General features: G+C 43.3%; 1 protein-coding gene across 3 annotated transcripts; it reads left to right on the forward strand.

Annotated features, from left to right (window-relative positions):
- The first annotated feature begins 49 nt into the window (after positions 1-49).
- cracd (capping protein inhibiting regulator of actin dynamics) lies at positions 50-22,442 on the forward strand. Of its 3 annotated transcripts, XM_059340893.1 has the most exons (10): positions 50-339; positions 7,835-7,959; positions 13,617-13,785; positions 14,116-14,248; positions 14,342-14,497; positions 16,322-16,537; positions 16,650-18,867; positions 20,809-20,999; positions 21,104-21,266; positions 21,818-22,442. In XM_059340893.1, the coding sequence occupies exons 1-10, from the start codon at positions 155-157 to the stop codon at positions 21,976-21,978; spliced, it is 3,717 nt and encodes a 1,238-aa protein (XP_059196876.1). In that variant the 5' UTR covers positions 50-154; the 3' UTR covers positions 21,979-22,442. The 3 variants fall into 3 exon arrangements, with proteins under 3 accessions (XP_059196876.1, XP_059196878.1, XP_059196877.1); XM_059340895.1 differs by lacking the exon at positions 7,835-7,959 and having other exon boundaries at positions 266-339; XM_059340894.1 differs by lacking the exons at positions 50-339; positions 7,835-7,959 and adding an exon at positions 4,218-4,493.
- The last annotated feature ends 83 nt before the right edge of the window (positions 22,443-22,525 follow it).

The raw sequence follows: 22,525 nt of genomic DNA on the forward strand, positions 1-22,525 counted from the left end.
CTTTCAGGAATACACGGTGTTTTTCTCTCCTCGGGGCGGTTACGGCGTTTCCATTCAGCTCCTCGTTTCTTTAATTACTTCCGAAAATGACGATCTTACGTTACAGTAACGTGCTCGCATCGTGACGGGAGCTCATGTGTTGGCGCTGCACTGTATGATCGCCTTTCTCTCGCAACGCCACACCCTCCCCATCTCCATCTCGTGCAGCTGTGCGGGACTGACGGTGCGTGCGTCTCCCTGTCGGGCACCCGCAGCATCAGCAACACAAAAGGGTCGGAGCAGCCGGAGCTGGGCTTTACCTCAGCAGCGATCACAGGGAGGAATCGCGTTCAACATAAGGTGCTGCGATCTTTTCCTCTTTTCTCCCATATTGTTTATCTTTTTACCGATTGTTCTCCATTTTCACGACGCTGATGACCTTGTCACCGTATCCCACCTCTCATTTCTCATTGACCCGCTCACATCTTCTGCTCCATCCTTCACAGATGTGTGTGTGTGTGTGTGTGTGTGTGTGTGTGCGTGCGTGCGTGCATGTGTGTGCGGGCGGGCGGGCGCGCGCGCTGTAAATGGGCTGGGACTTGCAATTTGATCCGACTTGAAATGCGCAAACGCCGATGTCAACAGGCCAAATTGTAATTAATCGGCATTTTTGCAAAACATCTAAAATCATGCTAATCAATTTTATCGCTATTTGGATTCATCTGTGTGAATTTGTGAAAAAAGCAAAAGCCAGATTCTTTGTTCTCTGTGCGCCTTATACTCTGCAATTAATAGACTGTAATCCCTGTGCGCCAGCATCCGCTAATCTGCCGTTAACGGTTGCGTATTGATCCGCGCCTTTAGGTCTATGTTGATGTAGTGTTTCACCAGCGATCCGTGGCTTTCTCCAAACCATCCACCATTCAGCCTTTTTTTGCACGATATTTGAGTCAGCTGGAGAGCCATGCACAGGCCATATGGTGCGGGCCTACATGTGCGAAAAAAAGATATTCTGCATTTATTTTTCCACGCATCATTTAAAGGCTTTTAAACCAATGCTGCATTACTGTCATCGTCAGTGGAGTCTGGTGCTGAGACATAGAGGCAGGGAGAATAGATGGCAATGTGCCAGAAATGAATTCACAGGCTGCTGGTGTTTGATTTATGGTGCTGGTTTGAGTAAACTGGTGTGTTTTTTGGTTGGCTGCTTCAGCACCTGATTGACAGGCAATACTAGGGAATCTTAGTTATGATCTATAAACCATAGATATAAAGAGTAGGTGTATGGACTGATGGTTGAGTGATGACACGTTAAGACAGAGCTGTGCTGTGTGCCATCCACGTCTGTGTTTTTCAGAAGAAATGGGGAAGAGCTCTCATAGTAAAGACTACGTCACCACTGATTCAAGAGTAGTGTTTTATAAAAGTGCTGCAATGTTCAGCTTCATAGCCAACCTGAAGGGTAAACAATAAACATGTCATCACCACCACCCAAATGGTGACTAACGGACAGTTTTTCTCAGACATCTGTGGAGTGCCTTGGCAATGCCAGACAGCATCCATTTTATTTGAGTCATTTCCCACCTTTGACCTCAGATAAAACTGAAGCTATGCATTTGATTTTAATCACTGTGAGGCAGACAAAGACAGTCTGACTCATTGTTTTCTGTGTTTAAATGCCGATTGATTTGCAGTCACATAGCCGCACATTTGACAAACACAACTGGAAACTCCCAGCTTGTTAAAAATATGGAGCCAACATTCAAATTCAACTTTAACCACTAAAAAGTACTCATTCTGTGTTGCATTGGCCCAGTCATCTGCATGTTTTGTGTGTAAAATTGTATATGCAACGAAACCAACAAATATAGATAATGTAGTGATATTAATCCTCAGATCTAACCTAGTTTAGACAGTATTTTATATACTTTTGGGCAGATAACTGCATTAGTATCAATATTCTCCTTATCTAAAGCACAATCATTGTAATTACAGTCTACCATTCAATTTCTTATGAAGTCAGTCCTACTTATTCCTGTAGTGCAAGTCATTATCAACTCTTATAAAGTAGTCTGTAACATGTAGGCCTTAGTAAGGCAATACATATTTATGTAACACACACCTCTGCTCTGACTAATACACTATCCAGTATGTGTGCTAATAAAATTGCTGATATCAACGTTTATTTCACTGACGTGTCTGAGGCATTTAGGTCACCTCCGAAATGTCACAGTTTATCCAAAATAACAATGACATGCAGCAGGCTGTAGATCAAGACGGTGTCAGAGTGATGATGCTTGGATTGCCACTAAAACTAGGCTCTTTTTCCTGTTACCGCAGAATAAAATTGATCACGTTTAAAAAATGTGTATATAAGTTAAAGATATAATATGCAGGATTTCCTAAAACAAACACAATCTCTGAATCATCACCTATGACCCAGTAGAAGCGTGTATCTGCAGAGACTCTGCCCTCTGCCTGTGTTTTCTCTTGTCATTTTGTTGTGTTCAGGACTTTTCTGGGCGTCACCCTTTGGGCAAAGAGCTGGCAAATAGACATGGCACAGAAAAAACAGGCCAGTTTTCGGTATTTGACGTTTTGTTAAACCACAGATACAGTCATCTGAATCTTTTTTTGTTTTGTTGTGTCCGGTAACAAAGCAATGTGATGCTATAAGTCACGTAGGTCTGCTGGTGGGAGATTGAGAGGTGGATGGCACCAACCAACTCAGGACTTTAATTGGAGAGACTGTTGTTTGTGTCAGGTTGTTGCATGCTTTGTCCAGAAGTCATGTTTTTGTGTACTGTAGTTGGGAGTTTTGTCTGAAATCAGTGGTTTTGTTTAAGCCTTGTTCTTTTACGTAACTTTAACCAAGTGATGTTGTTGCCTAACCCCAACCATAATTATTTTTAAGTGTTTAAGTTGGGTTTTAGTGGTTCAAAAACAACAATATTATTATTTCATTCATATTTAACATATTTGCGGTCCAAAAATGTAGCTATTCAGCAGATATGTGGTTTGAAGAAACATTAATGGTAACTAGACTGCATTTAGTGACTGTCTCACTAATAGAGACCACTTGAAGCACACATGCTGTAGGCATTCCATTCAGTGGGTGACTGCTCTACCATTTGAGCCACAGCCGTCCCCAGAAATGCCAATATTTATGCTGGCGACTGGGTGGAAAAAAACAAAAAAATATCAGCCCAGAGACCAAACGCCAAGCAGACAAAATTTGTTCCAAAATGAGAGTGATTGTGACATTTGCTCTCTTTGTTGAGCCTGTGAGGAGGAAGGTCTCAAGTTTGAATATTGTGTTTACAAACAGTACGCAACAACTCCTGCACAATGTAACATATTATAATATGCAATTTTATATTTTATGATATGAAAAAAATCTGCATATTTATGCATTTAGTCTTTTCATTTTCATGAAAATTCTGAATGACTTGTGTAGCACATGGCTACTGAGTGGCTGATCTAGTATCATTGAGAATAGCAAGGCAGCAGTTGACCCAGGCCTCTTTACACATGAAGTGTCATTAAGACTCATCCCGTGTGGATGCGAATACCTTTGTGCATGCCTGTGCTGCTTTACTGGGGTGTTTCTATTTCTGCACAGTGTCAGTCAGAGGAGCCGTCTGTGTTTGAAGTGCTATGCTGCTGTAATATAGGCGGCATCCAGGTTGGTGAAGCCCCATCATTACCATATCCCTGTGAGACTGCAGTGTGATGCTGCCAAAACTAGAGAGTGGGGGAGCTGGCCTTATTACACATTAATACTGTGCTGATGCACACAGACATTATGATTCCAGATCAGACTCATATTTTAAAAAAGGAATATTTTATTGGGGCTAGCAGAGTCAGAAACCTATGGTGCTGTTTTTACTTTTAAAATTAAATAACTCCTATAAGACTAATATATTTATGACCATGCTATTAATAAGTGGTTGTGGTGCACCGCATTACAAAGCATTCTAATCACACATGTGCATACACGGTTACTGTTAAACCACAATGAAAGCCTTTGTCTGCGTCAGCCAGTAGAATTGATGAATGCCACTCTGTTCTCCTGCACTGACTATCTGGCGAGGAAACAAAGTGTCACTTTGTGCCTCCTCAGCACAGCAGCACTAACAGACACAGGAGAACGCCCATCTCTCCTCGCTCACACTACCGCGGTCCCAGCTGACACGCCTCCTCCTCCCCTCAGACTACATGTGCTCCACTCCAGCAGGCATCATGAACCCACACTGACACCACTTTTCATTCCAGTATGACTATGTGGCTGCGCCTTAGAACAGCAATCAAATTTTCATCCATATAGAAATATCAAAGGATGTTTACTCCGTCACTTTCTTACACGCCCACATACACACACATTCAGACACACACACAACTAAACCCTCACTGCATCTGACACCTGACTCCAGGTAATGCCCTAGATCCACAGTGACAGCAGGCAGGTGGAACGGCCGCATAGATACCCTCGCACACAGAGCGACTGCAGGACGGTAAGAAGGCATTCTTATACAGAAAGTTAAACCGCTGATGAAGTGTTAGGTGAAGGTCTCCAACATAGTTTGAAGGTTGACTTTATACATTCATTCATTCTTGATTCTTTGTGTATTTTCTGGCTCTCTGTGTGCAAAGCCATTATGAGCAGCTCATGTTGTACAGTGTGACTCAGTGAAGTGTAAAAGTATTCCTGTACTTTTAAAATTTTTGGTTTATGTCAACTGTGAGTATCATAAGTCACAGTGTTTGGGATGCTCAGGTAGGAGAAAAGTCCTTTCTGTTGTTGTTTGTTTGCATACTTGAGCATTGTCACTTTACTGTTAGCTAATGTGGAAAATATAACCATGGTCATGTGATACATGTTGCGTGTCACTGTGAAATCCATTGTTTCTCCACATGCACCCTGTGGATATCTGGAGAGTGGACTAATGCCAACAACACCTTACAGCATGATGCCTGAACAAAAACAGAGCATTATATTATTCATAAAGGCAGTGTTTATTGCAGCTTTGTCAGGCTGCATCGTCTTTTGTGAACTGATAGCTACTACTGGTGTTTGTTTAGTACCTCTAACCAGGTTTTTGCTAGTGGGATGGCAATGTTAGTCGGGTGGTTCACCGCTTTGATGCACATTGAAATATCTCATATATTGATATATTTTAACATGCACCAAGCGGTGCAACAAAACAAACAGTGGATAGATTGCCATGAAGTTTTATACAAGCTGTCATGTCCTCACCAGAGAGAAATCTCGTAACCCATCAGCTCATCAGACCAACAATTTAGCACTGGCACTTCAGCTCTGGAGGCATGGGCAGATAACTCTGGGTTGCTGGTGCGGTTAGTGGGTATCCGGATAATGGATGTGCATGCCAAGACTTCCTCTTCTGTGCACTGGTCATTGTTTACAGTCCAATCAGGGTTCCTGCAGATCCTTAAAAGGTCCTAAATGGCATTGAATTAATGAATCTAAAAGTTGTATTACATCTCTATCAACTTTCAGAGGCTTTAAACATGCAAATAAATGGGAAGTAGAACTTTATGACCTGTTTTTTTAAACTGACTTTACATTTTAAAATGTCAAAATAATCAGAAAACATAAATTCTAATTTACAGAATACCTCTCACATGCAGGTCAGGATAGTGGGACCAACAACACTCATTTTGCTTTTGTCTGGGATGCTCTGAGCAAAGGATCCACTGTCTGCTAGCTAGCTGTCCCTGAAAGATTTTGTGGCATGGCTGAATCTGGTACAAGGCTATGCATACAAGGTTCAGTGTTTTTCAAATTCAAATTTTTTCAAAGGGAATCAAGGCAGTGGAATCACACATGCAGAATGAGAAACACAAAATCACCAAGAAAACTCACCAACAAACACCAGTTCTGTTCTACTTTCGTCTCCCCCACGATACAAAAAACATAATGTATTATGTTGCAATAAACATTAACGCAAAATTGACCATAACCTCAAGTAATTCATTTATGTTCCCCCTTGAATTTTGGTTGTTACATTTAATTCTAAGCGGCATTTAAAAAATCTTGAATCTATCCTTGCGTCAGCTGTAGGGGTCCAATTAACAACTTAAACACAAGAGTGGAGTTGTAACTGAAAGGCATCATATGACTGGATTGGGCGGCTGTGGCTCAGCTGGTAGAGCGGGTTGCCCGCAACCGAAGGGTTGGTGGTTCAATCCCTGACCGTCGCAGCCTACATGTCGAAGTATCTTTGAGCAAGATACTGATGCTGCGTTCATCAGTGTGTGAATGAATTCCCAATGGTGGCAGGTGGCACCATTTAGGGTATCCTCTGCCACCAGTATGAATGTGTGTGTGAAAGGGTGAATGCGCTTTGAGTGGTCGCAAAGCGACTAGAAAAGCGATATATAAGTGCAGGTCCATTTACCATTTCACAAGTAGCTAGTTCAGATAAGTAAGCTAAGCGACTAAAAAGCTTAATTGTCATCACTCGAGAGCTGATGGGATCAGAGATTGCATTTCAGCAACAACATTTTACCTTGCCAGTGGTATTTTGTGATGTAATTTAAGCATGGAGCCTCTCTTGGAAGACATTCATAGTGAGCGCTTGGCTGTTCACATGAAAAGCGACTGAAATAGTCGTGTCAAGAATGAAAAGAGTGAACTGGAGTGAGGGGTTCACACAGCTGACTAATGACAGCATGAAGTGGGTGGGAATGTTGGCTTTGGAAAGTTACATAAATGCTCGGACATTGCCCCCCAGTTCTAATGTTGAAAAGGTCCTTTGACCATTTGATGAACATTTCTGATGAAGCACGCTGGCTGCTATATTCTTGTGGTTACACTGTTCCTCAGCTGTGAGTGAAGCTGACGTAGGTTTGGGTCTGACATGCTGAACTGAACTTGTTCACTAACAAAAACGTGTGACTGTTTTTCATTGCTGCATGAACATTAGCTGTTGGTGCTTTGCAGTGGTTTAGTGGAGGTGTACACAGGTTTACAGGGTGTGCCTACCTTTTTTTGTTACGGTGTACACAGTATACCCACCTATCAACCAAAAAAGACATTGAAATGTATAAGAGAGTATATTTACTTTCTCCAGTCTACATTTGGACCACCCTTTCCCAAAAATGATCTTTTTTTAATCTTTTGGTTAGATATGATGTTGATCTTTTTAGAAAGTAAAACTCTTGATTGGAATGTAAACAGGATTACTGTGGGAATTATCGGTTCAAAGCACCATGTCATGACTTGCTTTACTCACTGTCTTGGCAGCCGCAGTGTGACTGGCTGAGAAAATGATAAATCACCAACACACCTTATATTTATTTTCCATATTTGTAATTACCCAACCCTTTTGCATGTTAAACAACAAGCTTGGATACTCCCTCGCTGTCCTTTGTGCTGCTGCTGTTGTTGAAACAAGCACACGAGTAGAAACACATGCAGGTGTGTGCCAAGTGAAGTATTTCTGTCTGTTTGTTGTGGTAAGGATCTGTTGTGTGAGTTTATTCTGTGTTGCGTCTGTCTCCTTTGGCCTCTGCTGCTGCTAGCATGTTGCCATGGAAACCAAAGGCTGCTCCAACTTCCGAGAATGGTAGAGATTTGGGACAAAGAGTTGTTGTTGTTGATGATGATGGGTTGTAAAAGTCTAAAATGATAACGGTAAAAAAAATTACTTTTTGCGAAATATATATTCATCAGGTTTGTCACAAGTGCTTCCTCATCCAGCCTTTTCCATGTCACCCCTCACGCCATGCTCATGTCTCCCACTGTGCACCTGATGTTAACAGACCTAACAAACCAAAACCTGCTGTTTTATCTCTGTTCTGTATTTTATTTCACCGTTTTCTCCCAAAGCCACAGCGGAGGCAGCAGCGGCACTCGTCTGGGTAAAACGAGCTTTGTGCAAAAGGGCAGATCGATGTTCCCTAAGGTTTTACTGCAGTGGTGCACAGCCATCTCGAGCTGTGCAGCTGAAATAGGTAAACTGTTACACGGCCCCCCCGCCACGTTTCGTCTGTCTGCTTTGTCAGCAAGCTACTTGTGCTGTCAGGTTATGGCACTTAGCCGCTACAACACTAAGCCATGCCTTTGGACTTTGGTAGTTGTCCGGCCCCGCTCTGGTGCAGAGCCGTGTCGCCACTGAATGAGCTGCTGGGTCGTTGGAGAGCGCAGCATCGTGTTATGTCGCTGCCATACTATGATGCAGCTGTATCCTTGTCAAAGGCATTTCTCTGCTTCTGTAGAGCACATGGCTGCTCCTCGTGCTTCTCTCATCCCATCTCTAGCTGCTCCCCAAGTCTGTCCGCTGCAGCAATAGAACACAAGAAAACACTTCTTAGCACTCAGACACTCGCTCAACTTTAGGACATGCAGCCAAGTCAACACATGTAAATAAACAAAGAAAATAATCCACAATATCTCTCTTTACACCAGCAGACACAATCACACACTGTCTGTGTTCACACACCCCAACTACCAAACATGCTTGTTTGCTCCTTGTTCTGCACTGGCAGGACAAAGAGCCTTTTTTTAGGGCGAGACATTTCTGAGAGAGTCTGTCCAGCTCTGTCCCCCCTGAGGAAGGAAGCCCACGGCATGCTGATCCCGCTGGAGACAGCAGGCCCTTCTCTCTCCCGGCTCTCTCAGTACTGTCTCACACTCTGTGGTTTTTACACCGCCAGCCTGGTTGCTCACACAACACACATCTGCCCGCTGTACATCAGAAAACCTCTGGCTCGGCTGACATGACAGGTGTTTGGGGAGGCGGGTTTAGGAAGGCTGTGGTTTGTTGGTTCCTGTCAGTTTATGAAAAGCAAATAAGAAGTGGTTTGTGTGATTATTTCTGCTGTGTAGCAAAGGGTCATCCTGTTGTTCAACTCAGCAACTATATGTCTTTTTTTATTCGTAATTTTATCTCTATCTGCATCTTAGCTGTGTTGTCATTTCAGATGTAGAGCTGTCTTTTTAGTTCCTCCATTTCTACATCAACAAGCCACAACAAAGTGTTCTCAGAGGGCTCATTTTGCTTTTAAAACAGCAGAGGCTTTATCATGTCCCAGACAAGCCAGTCACCAAGGGGCATTCTGCAAAAAGCTAACAAAGCTGAGCTTTTTCATGACAACGCTACAGGGGATGGAGAGCAAAATAAAAAGCAAGACATAATGTCCAACTGCAGCTGTGCTCCAGCACTGTAAATATTCAGTGCCCTGATATGTCTCTCCTCTCTTCTTCCTCGATTAAACGCTCACTCTTGCTCCATTTACCCCCCCTCCCTCAGTAAAGATGATAACAGCATCCACATGCTCACTTCCTTCTTCTCTCACTGCAGCCAAGGTGTGCAGTGACCATGGCAACGGACGCCACGGAAACTAAGCATGACATGCTTTTAGAGGTAACCGAATCCAAAGGCCCAGGTAAATAGGAAAAAAAAGAGTGCTTTTTGCGAAACATCTTAAAGAGACAGATTCATTGATCACATCATAAGGGTGAAATTACCTCTTATAGTGTCTGTTTAATGTGGGTTTACTGTCTCTTTAAGAACCGCATGGTGTGGTGATGGGTTTGAAATAAGCTTATAGGTTTGTGGTGTGCTCTGTCCACGTTTCTGACTTCTCTGATCTTTTCTTTTTGAGCTTTTGTTTGATCCCTTCGAGCAGTTTTCTCTAAAGTATTTTTATCCCTTGAGATGCAGGTGCAAATACAGCATCAAGAAGTAACAAACAACCAGTTTTAGACCATTATCTGATCATTAGTTTAAAGAAAATAAATATTACATTATCTGTCCATTATACATTAAATTGTGAGTGTATCCTAAGTCTCCTTAATTACATTGCTTCTCTCACTTGCATCTTAGTCCCTCCCACCAAGGATGCCTGGAGAGACGCAGGAAACCATGCGATTAGAGCGGAAGCGAAGAAATGTGTGTTTTGGGAAATGAGACGTCCTTTCCTCTGAAATGTCACATGAAGGGACAGCGGCACTTGGCTCTAACAGCTGTAGAAACTATTTATTAGTTTTTCAAAACCCAACAAAACTCCAGTAATGTTGTAATTTATTAGATCAGTATAATCAGCTGCAGTGTCCAATTGACCGTTTTCAAAAGCTCCGCCCCCTTAGTTACTGTTGCTATGCCCGTCAAGCTTCCAGGAGTGTCAGCAGCCAAGGAGCAGACCGGCACTGTTTTAGCGAGTGTTTTTGGAGTGATACCTCCACAAGGTAGGCTGTCCGATCACAAAATCTAAGGCTGTATTTTGCATCATGGCTCCTCAGAGATCCCTCTTCTCTCCTCAATACTCGCCCCTCAGAACAGAAATAACAGTTTTGAGATAGAGAACTGAAAGGACAGAATTGGGATGCACTCTTTGTTCTCTTTGGACAAAGCCAGTCTAGCTGTTTTCAGTGTTGATGCTAAGCTAAGCTAAGCTAACAGATACCAAAGTGGTATTGATGTTTTTATCTAACTTTCTGCTACAAAAGCATATTTTTTTAAATATAAAATGCTTCCCTTAATGACAAAGGGAATCCGTGAATTTGCTCTTTAATATTATTATTAGAACAATGAGCTGCGACAATATGGGCATTTCATTTTTGGTTTGTTGAATAATTCAAAATCAGGCCTTTTGAGCTGGCCACCTGCTGTGTTTTTTCTGCTGCTAGCTAGCTAATTTGTCTTGACCAGATGTGAAATATTCCCAGATCAGAGGACTAGGATGAAAAACCAGCAGGGGTCTGAGTCCAGAGGACCAGGGTCAAAACACACAGCACCACAAGCACACAGGAAGCAGGAGTTAACCCCAGTGGTAGGCTGGGTGCTGCTCAGTGGAGTGCTGCTGCTGAGTCGTCTGTGCTGCAGAAAAAAGTGTCCTTTCTCGTTACACGCATGAGTGTGTGAGCATGCCGACGGCAGTGCATTATGGGCTTCATACCAGAGTAGGAACACTGGACGGGCACGGATGCTGGAAGAGCATTCTGCTGGGAAACGGAACAAGAGTGTTGCAGCATAATATCACTCACGGCACTCGGACAGAGACGGAAAGAGTGGCTCTGACAGTATATGAGTTCTCATCAAAAGACACATTTCCAATTTGTCAGCCTCACAAAACTTCAAATCACCTGCATGATAGAATAAATGTTATTTCTATTAAAAGAGAGTTAAATGCATTAAGAACAGTTTCTGAAGTTTTTCCACCCAAAGCAAAAAACGGACAAATTTTTAGCGAACCTACCTTCCTATCTCATCCTTCTCACGGGAACACCCCAGGGCTGTGTTCTGAGCCCCCTTCTGTAGTCTCTGTGCACACATTACTGTGTAGCCAATTTTGACTCCAACACTGTCATCAAATTTGTTTACAACACCCCTGTGGTGGGCCTGATCACAGATAACAATAAATAGGCCTGTCTCAGGGAAGTGGGGGACCTGACCTGCTGGTTTCAGGAAAACAACCTACTTCCAAATGTCAGCAAGAATAAGGAGCTGTTAGTGGACTTAGGTAGAAGCAGGGAAGGAATTATGACTCTCGTTTAATATCAACATGGCTGGTGCTGAAATTTTTGTATGAGTCGATACATTGTTTTTGATCCTGCATAGTATACTTTTAAATAAATTACATGACATTCTGAAAAATACTTTTATTCACTTACTTTTACTCACTCAGTTAGATGTCAAGATTGATGCCACACTTGTCTGTTCAGTCCAATATAAAGCTACTGCTGACTCTGTCTACATTGTATATAATGTTCCTGGAGTTTTTATTTTATTTTTGTTTTAATTGTTAATACTTTTTATATTCTACTTTTTTATATTGCAAATTGTTAACAATTTACTTATATTTCTAGTTTATGCTGCTGTTTACTATTTATTGTTTTTTGCTATCCACTTTGCTGCTGTAACTCTTGACATTTCCCGGTTGTGGAACTAATAAAGGAAATCTTAGAAGCACGCCCTGCATGAATGGGGATATATGGTTCAAAAGTCCATCAGTCTGACAGTTTTTTATAACATACTATTACAAAGATTAGAAGACAGCATGAGGAGAAGCCGATTCATATTCTGCATGAAAACAGTAAAGATCATAGGCTAAGCTTATTAAATAAATAACTGGGCTTCAAAAGAACTTTGTTTCCTGAGAAATTAATTAAGAGACAACACAGACAGTAGTTCTAAGCACTGCAAAATGGTCAAATTATTGCACATTATGGCAGTTTTGAGGTTATTGATCGTACAGAGGGCAGATTATTGTTCAAATATGATAATAATGGTACATTTGGTGAAGCTCGTAAGCTGTTAGTAAGTGATAAAGTAGTGCCATTTAGAAAAAAAACCCTCTTATTCTCCATTTTCAGTATTCTGTATTTGTCCCTTTCACACATTTTGAAGCATTTATAGACTGATACTGTAGTCTTTGTTAGAAACAAATGAAAAAAGACATAATCATAACAAACACTTCCCACGTTCTCTACGTATTCATTTTTTTTGTCGGTATATAAATACATACGCAGCACTTAAACTCTCCCACGCAAAAATAAAAAACAGACTCGAGTCGAGCATCTACGTGGGGGAAATTAGTTTACTGTATCATTTCCCATGATGCCTCTGTTACAGCGAGCAGCATGTGACGTGAAATCCCACACCAGTTGCTACTTATAGCTCTGAAAGGGATACCCACAGAGCCCTGAGAACGCCTGTCTGCACAGTGGTGTAGAGTAGCTTTGTAGCTGTGTAACCTCACCCACTTAGTTCATCCAGCGGACCTCCACAAGTATACAGACAAAAACAAAACACACAGACTTACATAGACACACAAAGCAGTGCTGAGAAACAGTCTTTATTCAATTAAATACAAATATATTTGTTTACATTTTCAGATGACATCATGTCAACAAATGTCATCTTTGGGGTTCTGTGGAGAGAATGTTTTGCCTTTTTACTCATGGGAAAGTTCAGCTATTGTTTAAGAGTTTATAACTTCCCAGTACGGAAGATGATAAAGAAATAAAGATATCAACCAAAAGTCCAAAAGTTAGTTTTAAAACTTTGGCATATTACTTCCTCATGAAACAGCACCAACAGGGTTTATAACCAACTGCTCTGTTTTATGATCTAGGTCAGGATGGTTGATGTATTTGGGAATCAGTGGTGATTTGTGTAATTAAGTAATAACGAAACATGCTCCCGCATTCATCTTGTGGAGTTGTTATCTATTGAATTATTGCAGGTCAAATGTGACATGATGAGTCACACATTTGGAGCCAGGGTGTCCTTGTGGGTTTAAACTGCTTCCTTTTCTCTCAGGATCAAACATGTGTCTGTAGTTCAGAGATCTGTTCACCATTTCTGTAAAGCTGCTCCGGCTGTGGGTGCTCCTTTTTTCTCTCTGCGTGTTGTTTATCCTTCCCACTTCCTTTTAAATACCAGTAAGTATGAACCAAAGAGCCAAGGTTTTCTTCTCATTCCATCTGCTATTTTGATTTACTTTCCTCTGATTCAATCAATTGCATTTCATTATCTACACACACGCGCATACAAAAACACGCCCAAAGCACTGTCCTGCTCGTTATCTAGCCCCAGGATCGAGATAAAGATTGATGATGTGATTGCATGTAGCCATGGTTGTCATCTATTTTCTTTTGCCAACAGAGAGAAGACGACAGGGCAAATTCCAGCCCTTCAGACGTCTCTTCGGGAAGAAGAAGAAGAGGGAGGCGAAAGGGGGCTTTGATGGAGCAGAGCTAAAGTCGAGTTTTTCTACTGGGGAAGTGTGCAATGGAGTTGTATCTGACGATGAGGAGTCCAATAAAAATCTGAGGTAACTACACACATTAAGATGAATTTTTACACATATCTGTTTGGGTGAAACTCTTGTCATTTTAATCATTTCTGATAAAAGCTGCAACTACAGGTCTTATTAATAATTTAGAGCATATATCTTTCTTGCTGCTTTCATCCAGAAAGATTTTATCCAAGAAACAATTTGGCTTCTTATCAGATTTCTTTCACTTTCAGGAAAGAAGAAAGTGTTTTAACACACACTCATAAAGTTATGGTTGCACAATTTCTAGAATAAAAGGGCGAGGCTCTGCTGATGTGTAAAGCAGTCATTCATTTCTTTGATTTATGTTATGATTTACTCCTGCAGGGAGTTGAATCCCATCGGATCTCGAGCTCTCTCACACGACAGCATCTTCATCCCAGAGGAGCCAGCGGCAGAGGCCAGTCCAGACCACAGCATGTCGCAGGAAAACGTCTCAGATAAAGTTAGGAATCTGCAGGTAGGGCCTTGTAGTGGTGTGCTCAGGTGGTGAACAGTCATCTTCTGGCTATTTACTATACATAATGTGTCACCTTTTCTGTTGGTCAAACAGAGGCAGATAGCACAAGGTATAAAGTTTGGCCAGAGGCCTCCTTCTCTGAGGAAAAGTGAAGGAGATGAGGGAAGTTCAGATGAAGAGGAGGTTCCCCGGAGTCCTCTGAAGGTTTTGGCCCAGGTAGAAGCCGAGCCAGCAAACACTGAGCCAAAGGTAACTTATTAACTCATTCTGATGACAGTTTGGTTCCATTTAAATTGGCAACTCTACCAATTTTACACATCAAATTCTGTCTACTACTGTGGAAAACAACTATAAAGGCTTTTGTGGCTCCACAGGAGGTGGAGTTAGAAAGAAGTGAGTTCCCCAGACCTCTGAAGCCCACTCTTCATCTCTGCTCGAGGCTACATTAGCTGCAAGTTCACATTTCACCTGAGCTAGCTCAAAGTTCACACCGATTCAAATGAAATAGTTCACCTTCATTTTATTATTTTGAATTTCAAACTACATTCACATTCCCAAAAATGAACTTGCTCAAATTCATTGCTGATGTGACTGACATTTGGGCTTGTTTTTTTAAACGCTGCTGGGCACAATTTGCCAAAAATTTTTAGATTTTTCAGTTAGAATCTGTGTTGTTGTGTTTGTCTTTCAAATGTTGTGGGTTCAGCAGTCCCTGAACAGGTGTTGTGTGGAAGACTTTCCCCGATTACATGTTTTAGAAGTCCTTATGTTTTAGGACATTTATTAGCAAACTGATGCATTCAGCTGACCGTTCACCAAAAACATGAACATTCATGCACAACACTGATCAGCATACAGGGGCATGTCTAAGGATTGGCATATGGGGTAGCACTGGCCACCCCTTAAATCTGATTGGCCACCCCCAGGCGCCAATCAGGTGGCCACCCCAGGTGGCCAATGCTCTCCTGTTATTCTAAATTACGATTGGCTGTCTGCCTGGTCAGAGGCGAGACCTATGTAGCCTCCTTTTGGATGAAGGTATATTACATATTTTATATTATATTATACTACATTTGTATTGTGCCACTGTTGTGATTGGTAGGTCTTACATTTCTAAATAACAATTTTCTACACAGGAATGTAAACTAAATTATAATACATTAATGCTATAGAGGGTTTTCACGACACGTCATCAGACTGGCAGTCGCCATATTGGAGGTACTCCACACAGGCACAGGCAAAAGTTATTAAAACCAGGTAGAGGAATACCAGAAGTTATCAGAGGAAAGGAGGCAAAGCTCACTTACTCTTGTCAGGTCAGTGAAATGTTGATTGCTATTTTAAATACCCTCTATAAATAAAGCTGACATTGACATAATTGTATTCATATCAAGCTACTGCATGTGGCATTAATGACTTAATATGTTATTCTCATCGTTCTTAACATGTAGAGCTAAAATGTGCTGTTTTTCATGGATCCAATGAGAGGGAGCCAACTCATAGGGATCTGCACTGCCAATAATCCGTAATTTCTCAAAATATCGCACCTTATCTTCTGTTCCAAGTCCTTCCCTATAAGCCTTTGAATCTTGGACGCGTTTTGATGAGCTTTTATGTTGTTTAGACATGGTTAAATTCACCTTAAGTATCCAAAACATACAATTCTCCATTGTACTCTGTTCAGTTCTTAACACCGAGTGCCCCCAACATGGCCGCACATCCAGGTTACGGTCCAGAACGTGGTGTCGGTGAAAACCCTCTATTATGATGTTTGTGTGCGTACACACATGCGTCATACAACCCCTGCACAAGTCTGTGCCCCACTTGGGTTACCCCAGTCCAATAGTCTGGACACGCCACTGCCATCATAATGCACACTAATCTCTGACTGAATGGTTGGTAGCCAAAGTTGCATTATGGGTAATGTAGGGGCTAGGCTTCGATAAGGAACAAGAATGCCTTGGATGTAAAAGGACAATATCTCTGGCAGTCTGACAATGTTATATGCAATGCTAAATCTGTGGACTACTTTGAAGCACTTTTTGAATAAAAGTTCTGTTGTTGTGACAAAAGCAGGTCCAGGGGGCTCAACAAGCCGGACCACACAGCCCCCCAGTGAAGTCACCAAGGTCCAAAAGAGTTCTTCCGCCCACTGGTACTATCGAGTCCATCAATCTGGACGCTGTTCCACAGTCTGTTCCTCGCTTAGACAACACAGCTGCCAAGCATAAACTGTCCGTCAAACCGAAAAACCAGAGGATTTCCCGCAAACACCGGCGGTTTACACAGGTGAGTCAAAGTCCACCTCAAATGTTTCTTAGCTTGTTATTGACTTATTTAGTCACATTTCCCACATTTTGTCGTGGTTAAGAAAATGATAATCATATTTCCACATCCCCAGGACCTCCAAGAGGTATCTATTCCTGGTGTGGTGCAAGAGGACCTGGAGGCAGCAGGCGTCTCCACAGACGACCAGCGCAGGGTGTCCGTTGAGTCCCTCGATGGCTTCAAGAAGCAGAGACTCAATGAGGAGGACAGACAGGAGACAAGGAGGAAAAGGGAGCTGGAGGAACAGAGGCTCCAACAGGAGGAGGAGGAGAGGAGGAAGAGAGCAGCGGAGGAGCTCAGGCTGCGCGAACTGGAGGAGGAGATGTGTCGTAAACAGCGAGAGGAGGAAGAACGAAAGCTAAGAGAGGAGGCAGAGAGGAGGAGGAGGGAGGAAGAGGAGAGTAGGATTAGGGATGATGAGGAAAGGAGGCGGCGAGAGGAGGAAGAGCGGAGCCGGAGGGAGGAAGAAGAAAGGAGGATGCGAGAGGAGCAGGAGCGCAGACAGCAGGAGGAGGAGCTGAGGAGACGACTGGAAGAGCAGAGGAGGAAAGAAGAGGAGGAGGAGGAAGCGAGGAGGCAGCAGGAGATCGAGGAAGAGAAGAAGAGGAAGCAAAGGGAGGAAGAACAGGAAAGAAGGAAGAAGGAGGAAGCAGAGAGGTTGCAGGAGATTGACGAAAAGAAAAAAGTGGAAGCAGAGGAGAGGAGGAGGAAGGAGGAGGAGGAGCAGAGGAGGGCAGAGGAGCTGCGCTGGAGGGAGATGGAGGAGAGACAGAGGCCTTTCTCTTTCAAAGTTTCCTCTGGAGAAAAACAGATTTTGTTCCAGAAGGTCAACCTGACGCCTGTTACGCCGGCCTCCAGCCACCAGAGCGGAGCTGCAGCTGAGCAGAGAGAGAGCGCCAAGGCTTCGTCTTCTGAAGGACCAGACCTGCCCACGTCTCCATATGTCCCCCACACAGCCATCCTAGTGACAGGCGCACAGCTCTGCGGGACAGCCGTCAATTTAGACCAGATCAAAGACACCGCCTGCAAGTCTCTGCTGGGTTTGGGAGAGGACAGGAAGGCGCAGGGAACACCGCCGACCAAGAGCAAGACTTCACCGGACCGCAAGTCCGGCAAAACCAAATCACTCAACGAGTCCTCGCTCTCTACAGACCAGTCCGTCTTGGCAGAATGGGCCAGCATCAGATCAAAGATATTCAAGGGGGTGGAGGAGGGGAAGTACGACGATAACAATGACCCGAGTAAGAACCCGCCTCAGTCCAGCAGTGAAGACACGCCTGCCTTCTCCCACACCAACCTCAGGAAGACCATGTCTGCCAGCGCCAAGTTCTCCATCACCCCTGCAAAGAAGAAGTTCGGAGATTCAAACAGGAACTCTGAGGTGTTTGGTGTGGATGATAAGGAATCAGGAGAGGAAGGTGCTCTGTCTGAGAGCCCCGTCTCACCAGCTCCAACCAGTAAACCTCAGACCAGGACGAGTAAAACTGTCCGAATTGTAGAAAGAGGGTCAGAAGAGTGTATGTTTGCCAAAGACCTCCCCTCTTTCCTGGTTCCATGCCCCAAACCTGAGGGCCCCGAGGTGAAGAGCAGGGCTCAGAGTGAGGCCGAGGTGTGTGAGAGTAGAGAGGAGGGAGGGGACAGAGGCCAGGATGGGGAGGACAAGCCCTCACCTTTTGGCATAAAGCTGAGGAGGACCAACTACTCACTCCGCTTTCACAGCGATCAGTCCACAGAGAAAAGGAAGAAGCGGTACAGTGCCGGAGACAGCTTTGACGGCGTCCCTTCACCTCTCACCCCCATTGAGCCAGACTCTGACACCTCCTCTGTCTTTTCTGACAAATCCACAAGTCCCACATCGCCACAGAAAGAAGGCGCGGTGGGCAAGTACTCACATGCTTCAGCCTCCCCCGCCGTCCCTCGGGCTAAACCGGGTAAATCTACCAGCCCGACCACACACAGCGAAAGTGAGAAAGTGCTCTCCAAGCCTCCGCTCTACCGAAGACCGACTACGTCACCCAAACCTAGTGGAGCAGTCCCCACGCCTCCCCCCTCGCCGCTACCTAAAGGGGTCCACGGGTCTCCCAGTGATGCCGCCGTCCAGAGGACAGAGTCATGCAGCCAGGAGCAGACGAACAAGAGCGAGGAACCATCAGCAGTGGCCCAGTTACAGCGGAGCAGCCAAGGCCAGGTCCAAGGGGAAGAGGAGCCCAAGGAGAAGAGATCCTTCTTCCCCTCCATTAACATCCCCTGGAGAGAGAAGGGGGACAGAAAGGCAGAACTCATCAAGAGAGGTCAGTGTTACTGTGATCAAGCACATCTTTATTTTTGTTTTCAGCAAAGTATTGTAACATACAGGTGCATCATAATAAATTAGAATGTCATGGAAAAGCACATTTCCAGTAGTTCAAGTCAAATAGCCCCAAAGAAGTATTGACAGCATATATTTCAAAGGCCAACATTTCCATATTAAACATACTTTTTAATATTGGTCTTTTGAAAAAAGAGACACTGAATTTTAGGTCTTCATTAAATGTAAGCCAAAATCAATATAATTAGAAGAAATTGAATAAATTAAGACATGAAATGTTTCATTCTGTGTGTAATGGATCTATATAATGTGTTATTTCCACTTTTTGAATTTAATTACTGACATAAATAAACTTTTCTATGATATTCTAATTTATTGAGATGCACCAGTATAGAGCCTCTGCATGGCTTAGAGGAATCGTTCCATGTTTTGGGTATCTTTGTCTTGCCAAGATTTACATTAGAAGATCGATACCACCTGTCTGTAGGGCAGATATTAAGATTAAGATTTGTTTTTACACACACACACACACACACACACACACACACACACACACACACACACACCGTAACAGCAAGCAATGAATTTGTCCTCTGCATTTCATCTATCCTTGGGTGGGCAGTACATTTCTGCGCCCAGGGAGCAGTGGGGGGTTAGGTTCCATGCTCAAGGGCACCTCAGAACTTGACTTGTCAGTTCTTGGATTCAAACCGGCGACCCGACCAGATTCTCCAACCTCTAGGCTGCAGGCTGCCAATGAAGTTACAGCAACAATATTTAAAAGGCAACTTTTGTGTTTTCGTCCTTGACCCTATTTTCCCATGTAACTAATAGGGGCAACAATTAAAAAAAAAATTGGTCCAGTATAGGAACCAGCATCCAAAAACAAGCTGCAACTGCAGGTGTAGTGTCAGTGTAACGTTATATGCACTAAAAGTGCTTGTTTTTACTCAAATTGTTGACAACATTATGGAAAGAGGCCTTCAGAGGAGAAAACATTTTTCTTTTTGTTTGTTCACTGCGACTTTTTTGTTATGTGGCCTAGTCTCTCTTGAGGAGAAGTCACATTCTGAAATCTCAATATCAGGCATCAACAGGTCCCGCTCTTCACAACACAGGCATTGTTCCTCTGTGGGTGTAGGGTCACAGCAACCACAGGAACACCACCAGTCTCCTTCACTCTGCGGCCTTGCAGCAGCAGCTGCTTCTTCTCCCTGCTCTGCCTGTCACCCCTGTCTCTTCTCCTCCTCTCTTCAATTTGCTGGAGCTCTTCATCTCTCTACTGCGCTACATCCACAAAATCAGCACACGGACAAAACTAAAAACATTTTAAAATGTTTTATATGGCACTAAGCTACGCTTAATGTACTCCAATACAACAGACACCCTGACACTCCTCTACAAATCACATTTCTTCTGGCAAAAAGTCACCTCTCACGAGACTTCAGCACAAGACTTCCCCATCTTTCCTTAATGTTGTCAGATACTTTTTAAAAAATCTGAAGCGTGTCAGTGACAAACAAACTCCAAGAAATTTTAGTGGGTATTCATTCATGAAGCACAGATGCCCCGATCACATTGCAGCTGTTTTGCAGCTGCTGTCTGCAGTGTTCTCGCTCAACACTGGACCAATTTTTTTTTTTTTATTGTTACTGCAGCTTTTACTATGAGGTTCAAATCAAGAGGTTCATATTCCCTTGAAGCAGAACTCCAAAGATCCCAGGCCTGTTGCACACAGCACCCGAGGGCACCAGTGTCACATGTAGCTGATTATACACACGGTTGTGTTGTTTTCTTGCCAACCAAAGCAGTTTTTCAAACCTGAGCACCAGTATTTTTTTTCCTTTGTCCTGGAGAAATTCAAAATTCCCCTCCAATATTTTAGAATGTTTAAACTGTATGTCAATAATGTGTTCCTCTGCAGAAAAACCCTCACTACAGAGCAGGCACTCCCTGGACAGTGCGAGGGTCCAGGAGAAGGAGGCTGGGCCCTTATGGATCACGCTTGCTCTGCAGAAGCAGAAGGGCTTCAGGGAGCAGCAGCAGAACCGAGAGGACCGTCGCAGCCAAAGAGAGGCCAAACTGGCTGAGAAACAGGCTCGAGAGAGAGACAGTGTATGTGACCCAAATCCTCTTTACACACTTCTTAATATTCTGTCTGATATTCACTCAATCTGGCAGTTTTCTCCCTCTCATACAGTCACTGATATCTCCTGCAGGTTACTCTGGTGAGCCCCACAGAGAGCAGAGGAAGTGGGAGCACCAGTCCTTCTTCCAAACCTCAGACCCCTGAGGAGCCCAAGAGACCTGACAGCCTCCTGGGACGCTTTGAGCGCCGAGAACACCTGAAGAAAGCCAACACTTTACCCAGCTCTGTCACTGGTAAGAACGTCTAATAATAATGAAGCCATGTATTGCTGAAATGATTATTCCAATAAAAAAAGCTTAAATTAAAAAATGTGAGGATGAGATTTTGTCATATTCATTTTTTAATGTATTTGTCTGACAAATCAGACAAAATAAACATGTTTAGGGAAATTGTGACATTTTTCACTATTTGCCCACTATCTATCTATCCATCCATCCATCCATCCATCCACATGTGTGTGTGCGTGTGAGTGTATATATATATATATATACACACACATATATGTGTGTGTGTGTGTGTGTGTGTGTGTGTGTGTATATATATATATATATATATATATGTCGTAAAGTCAATAGAATATTTCGGGTATTGGGTCTGTTTGTTGGCCAAAACAAGACATAAAATGGGGTAGGATATAGTAAATGCCTTTTTTTTTATCTGAAGATTAGTTGTTAATGAATATAATAGTTGCAGCTCATTAAACTTCTTTCATAAAATGTATCTATTTGGTGTAAACAAACAGATTTGTGTCTCATTATTTATTTTCTGTGATCTGTTGTGTCAGTTGAGATTGCAGACTCTACACCGTCGCCCCCTGCTGTCAAGGAGGTGTCAAAGCGCTTCCCCTCCAGTGACTCTCCGCAGGTGTCCACAGAGCCGGCGTGGCTGGCCCTGGCCAAGCGGAAGGCCAAAGCTTGGAGCGACTGTCCTCAGATCATCAAATAGCACCGCCTCCACCACCGACACCACCCCCCGGCCCAGCCTCACACTGGCCTGCATTAAGACTGCACACTGCCCACGGACTCCACATCTGTCCCTCCCAAAAACTCCCCTTGATCCTGACTGTGAAACAAGTAAAACCTTTCATCACCTCATAACCCCCCCCACACACACACACATACACACTGGCTGGTACTATTATCATGTTAAAGTGCGCTTCACATTCAAATACTCCAATACAATCGCACAGATATATGTAAACAATTGTTGCGCGCATGCACATACTGTATACAAACACACAGTATATCGTCCCTGTTGCAGTCCGGGTGGGCAGCAGCCAATCACAACCATGGCTGGCCATTGCAATAGCCAACCCCCAATTTTTATTTTTTATTATTTTGTAGCCAACTGTGTCACCATGGTTGTAAATAAATCATTCACTCAACACAATAAAAGGTGAAATACTTCTTTAGTAGAGAGGTGAAGCTCTTACATATGACAGTGTTTAATCAATCAGAGGGTAACTGTCTGACTCGTGTTTTAAGGGCTACCA

Source organism: Centropristis striata, chromosome 9, assembly GCF_030273125.1.
Source record: "Centropristis striata isolate RG_2023a ecotype Rhode Island chromosome 9, C.striata_1.0, whole genome shotgun sequence".
Lineage (NCBI taxonomy): Eukaryota > Metazoa > Chordata > Actinopteri > Perciformes > Serranidae > Centropristis > Centropristis striata.

Bases quoted from the DNA above. Each gene is read 5' to 3' on its own strand.
- cracd (XM_059340893.1), top strand. From the start codon at position 155: ATGATCGCCTTTCTCTCGCAACGCCACACCCTCCCCATCTCCATCTCG. The intron at 340-7,834 runs GTGCTGCGATCT...TTTCTCCCAAAG, and splicing joins GGAATCGCGTTCAACATAAG to CCACAGCGGAGGCAGCAGCG. The intron at 16,538-16,649 runs GTGAGTCAAAGT...CCACATCCCCAG, and splicing joins AACACCGGCGGTTTACACAG to GACCTCCAAGAGGTATCTAT.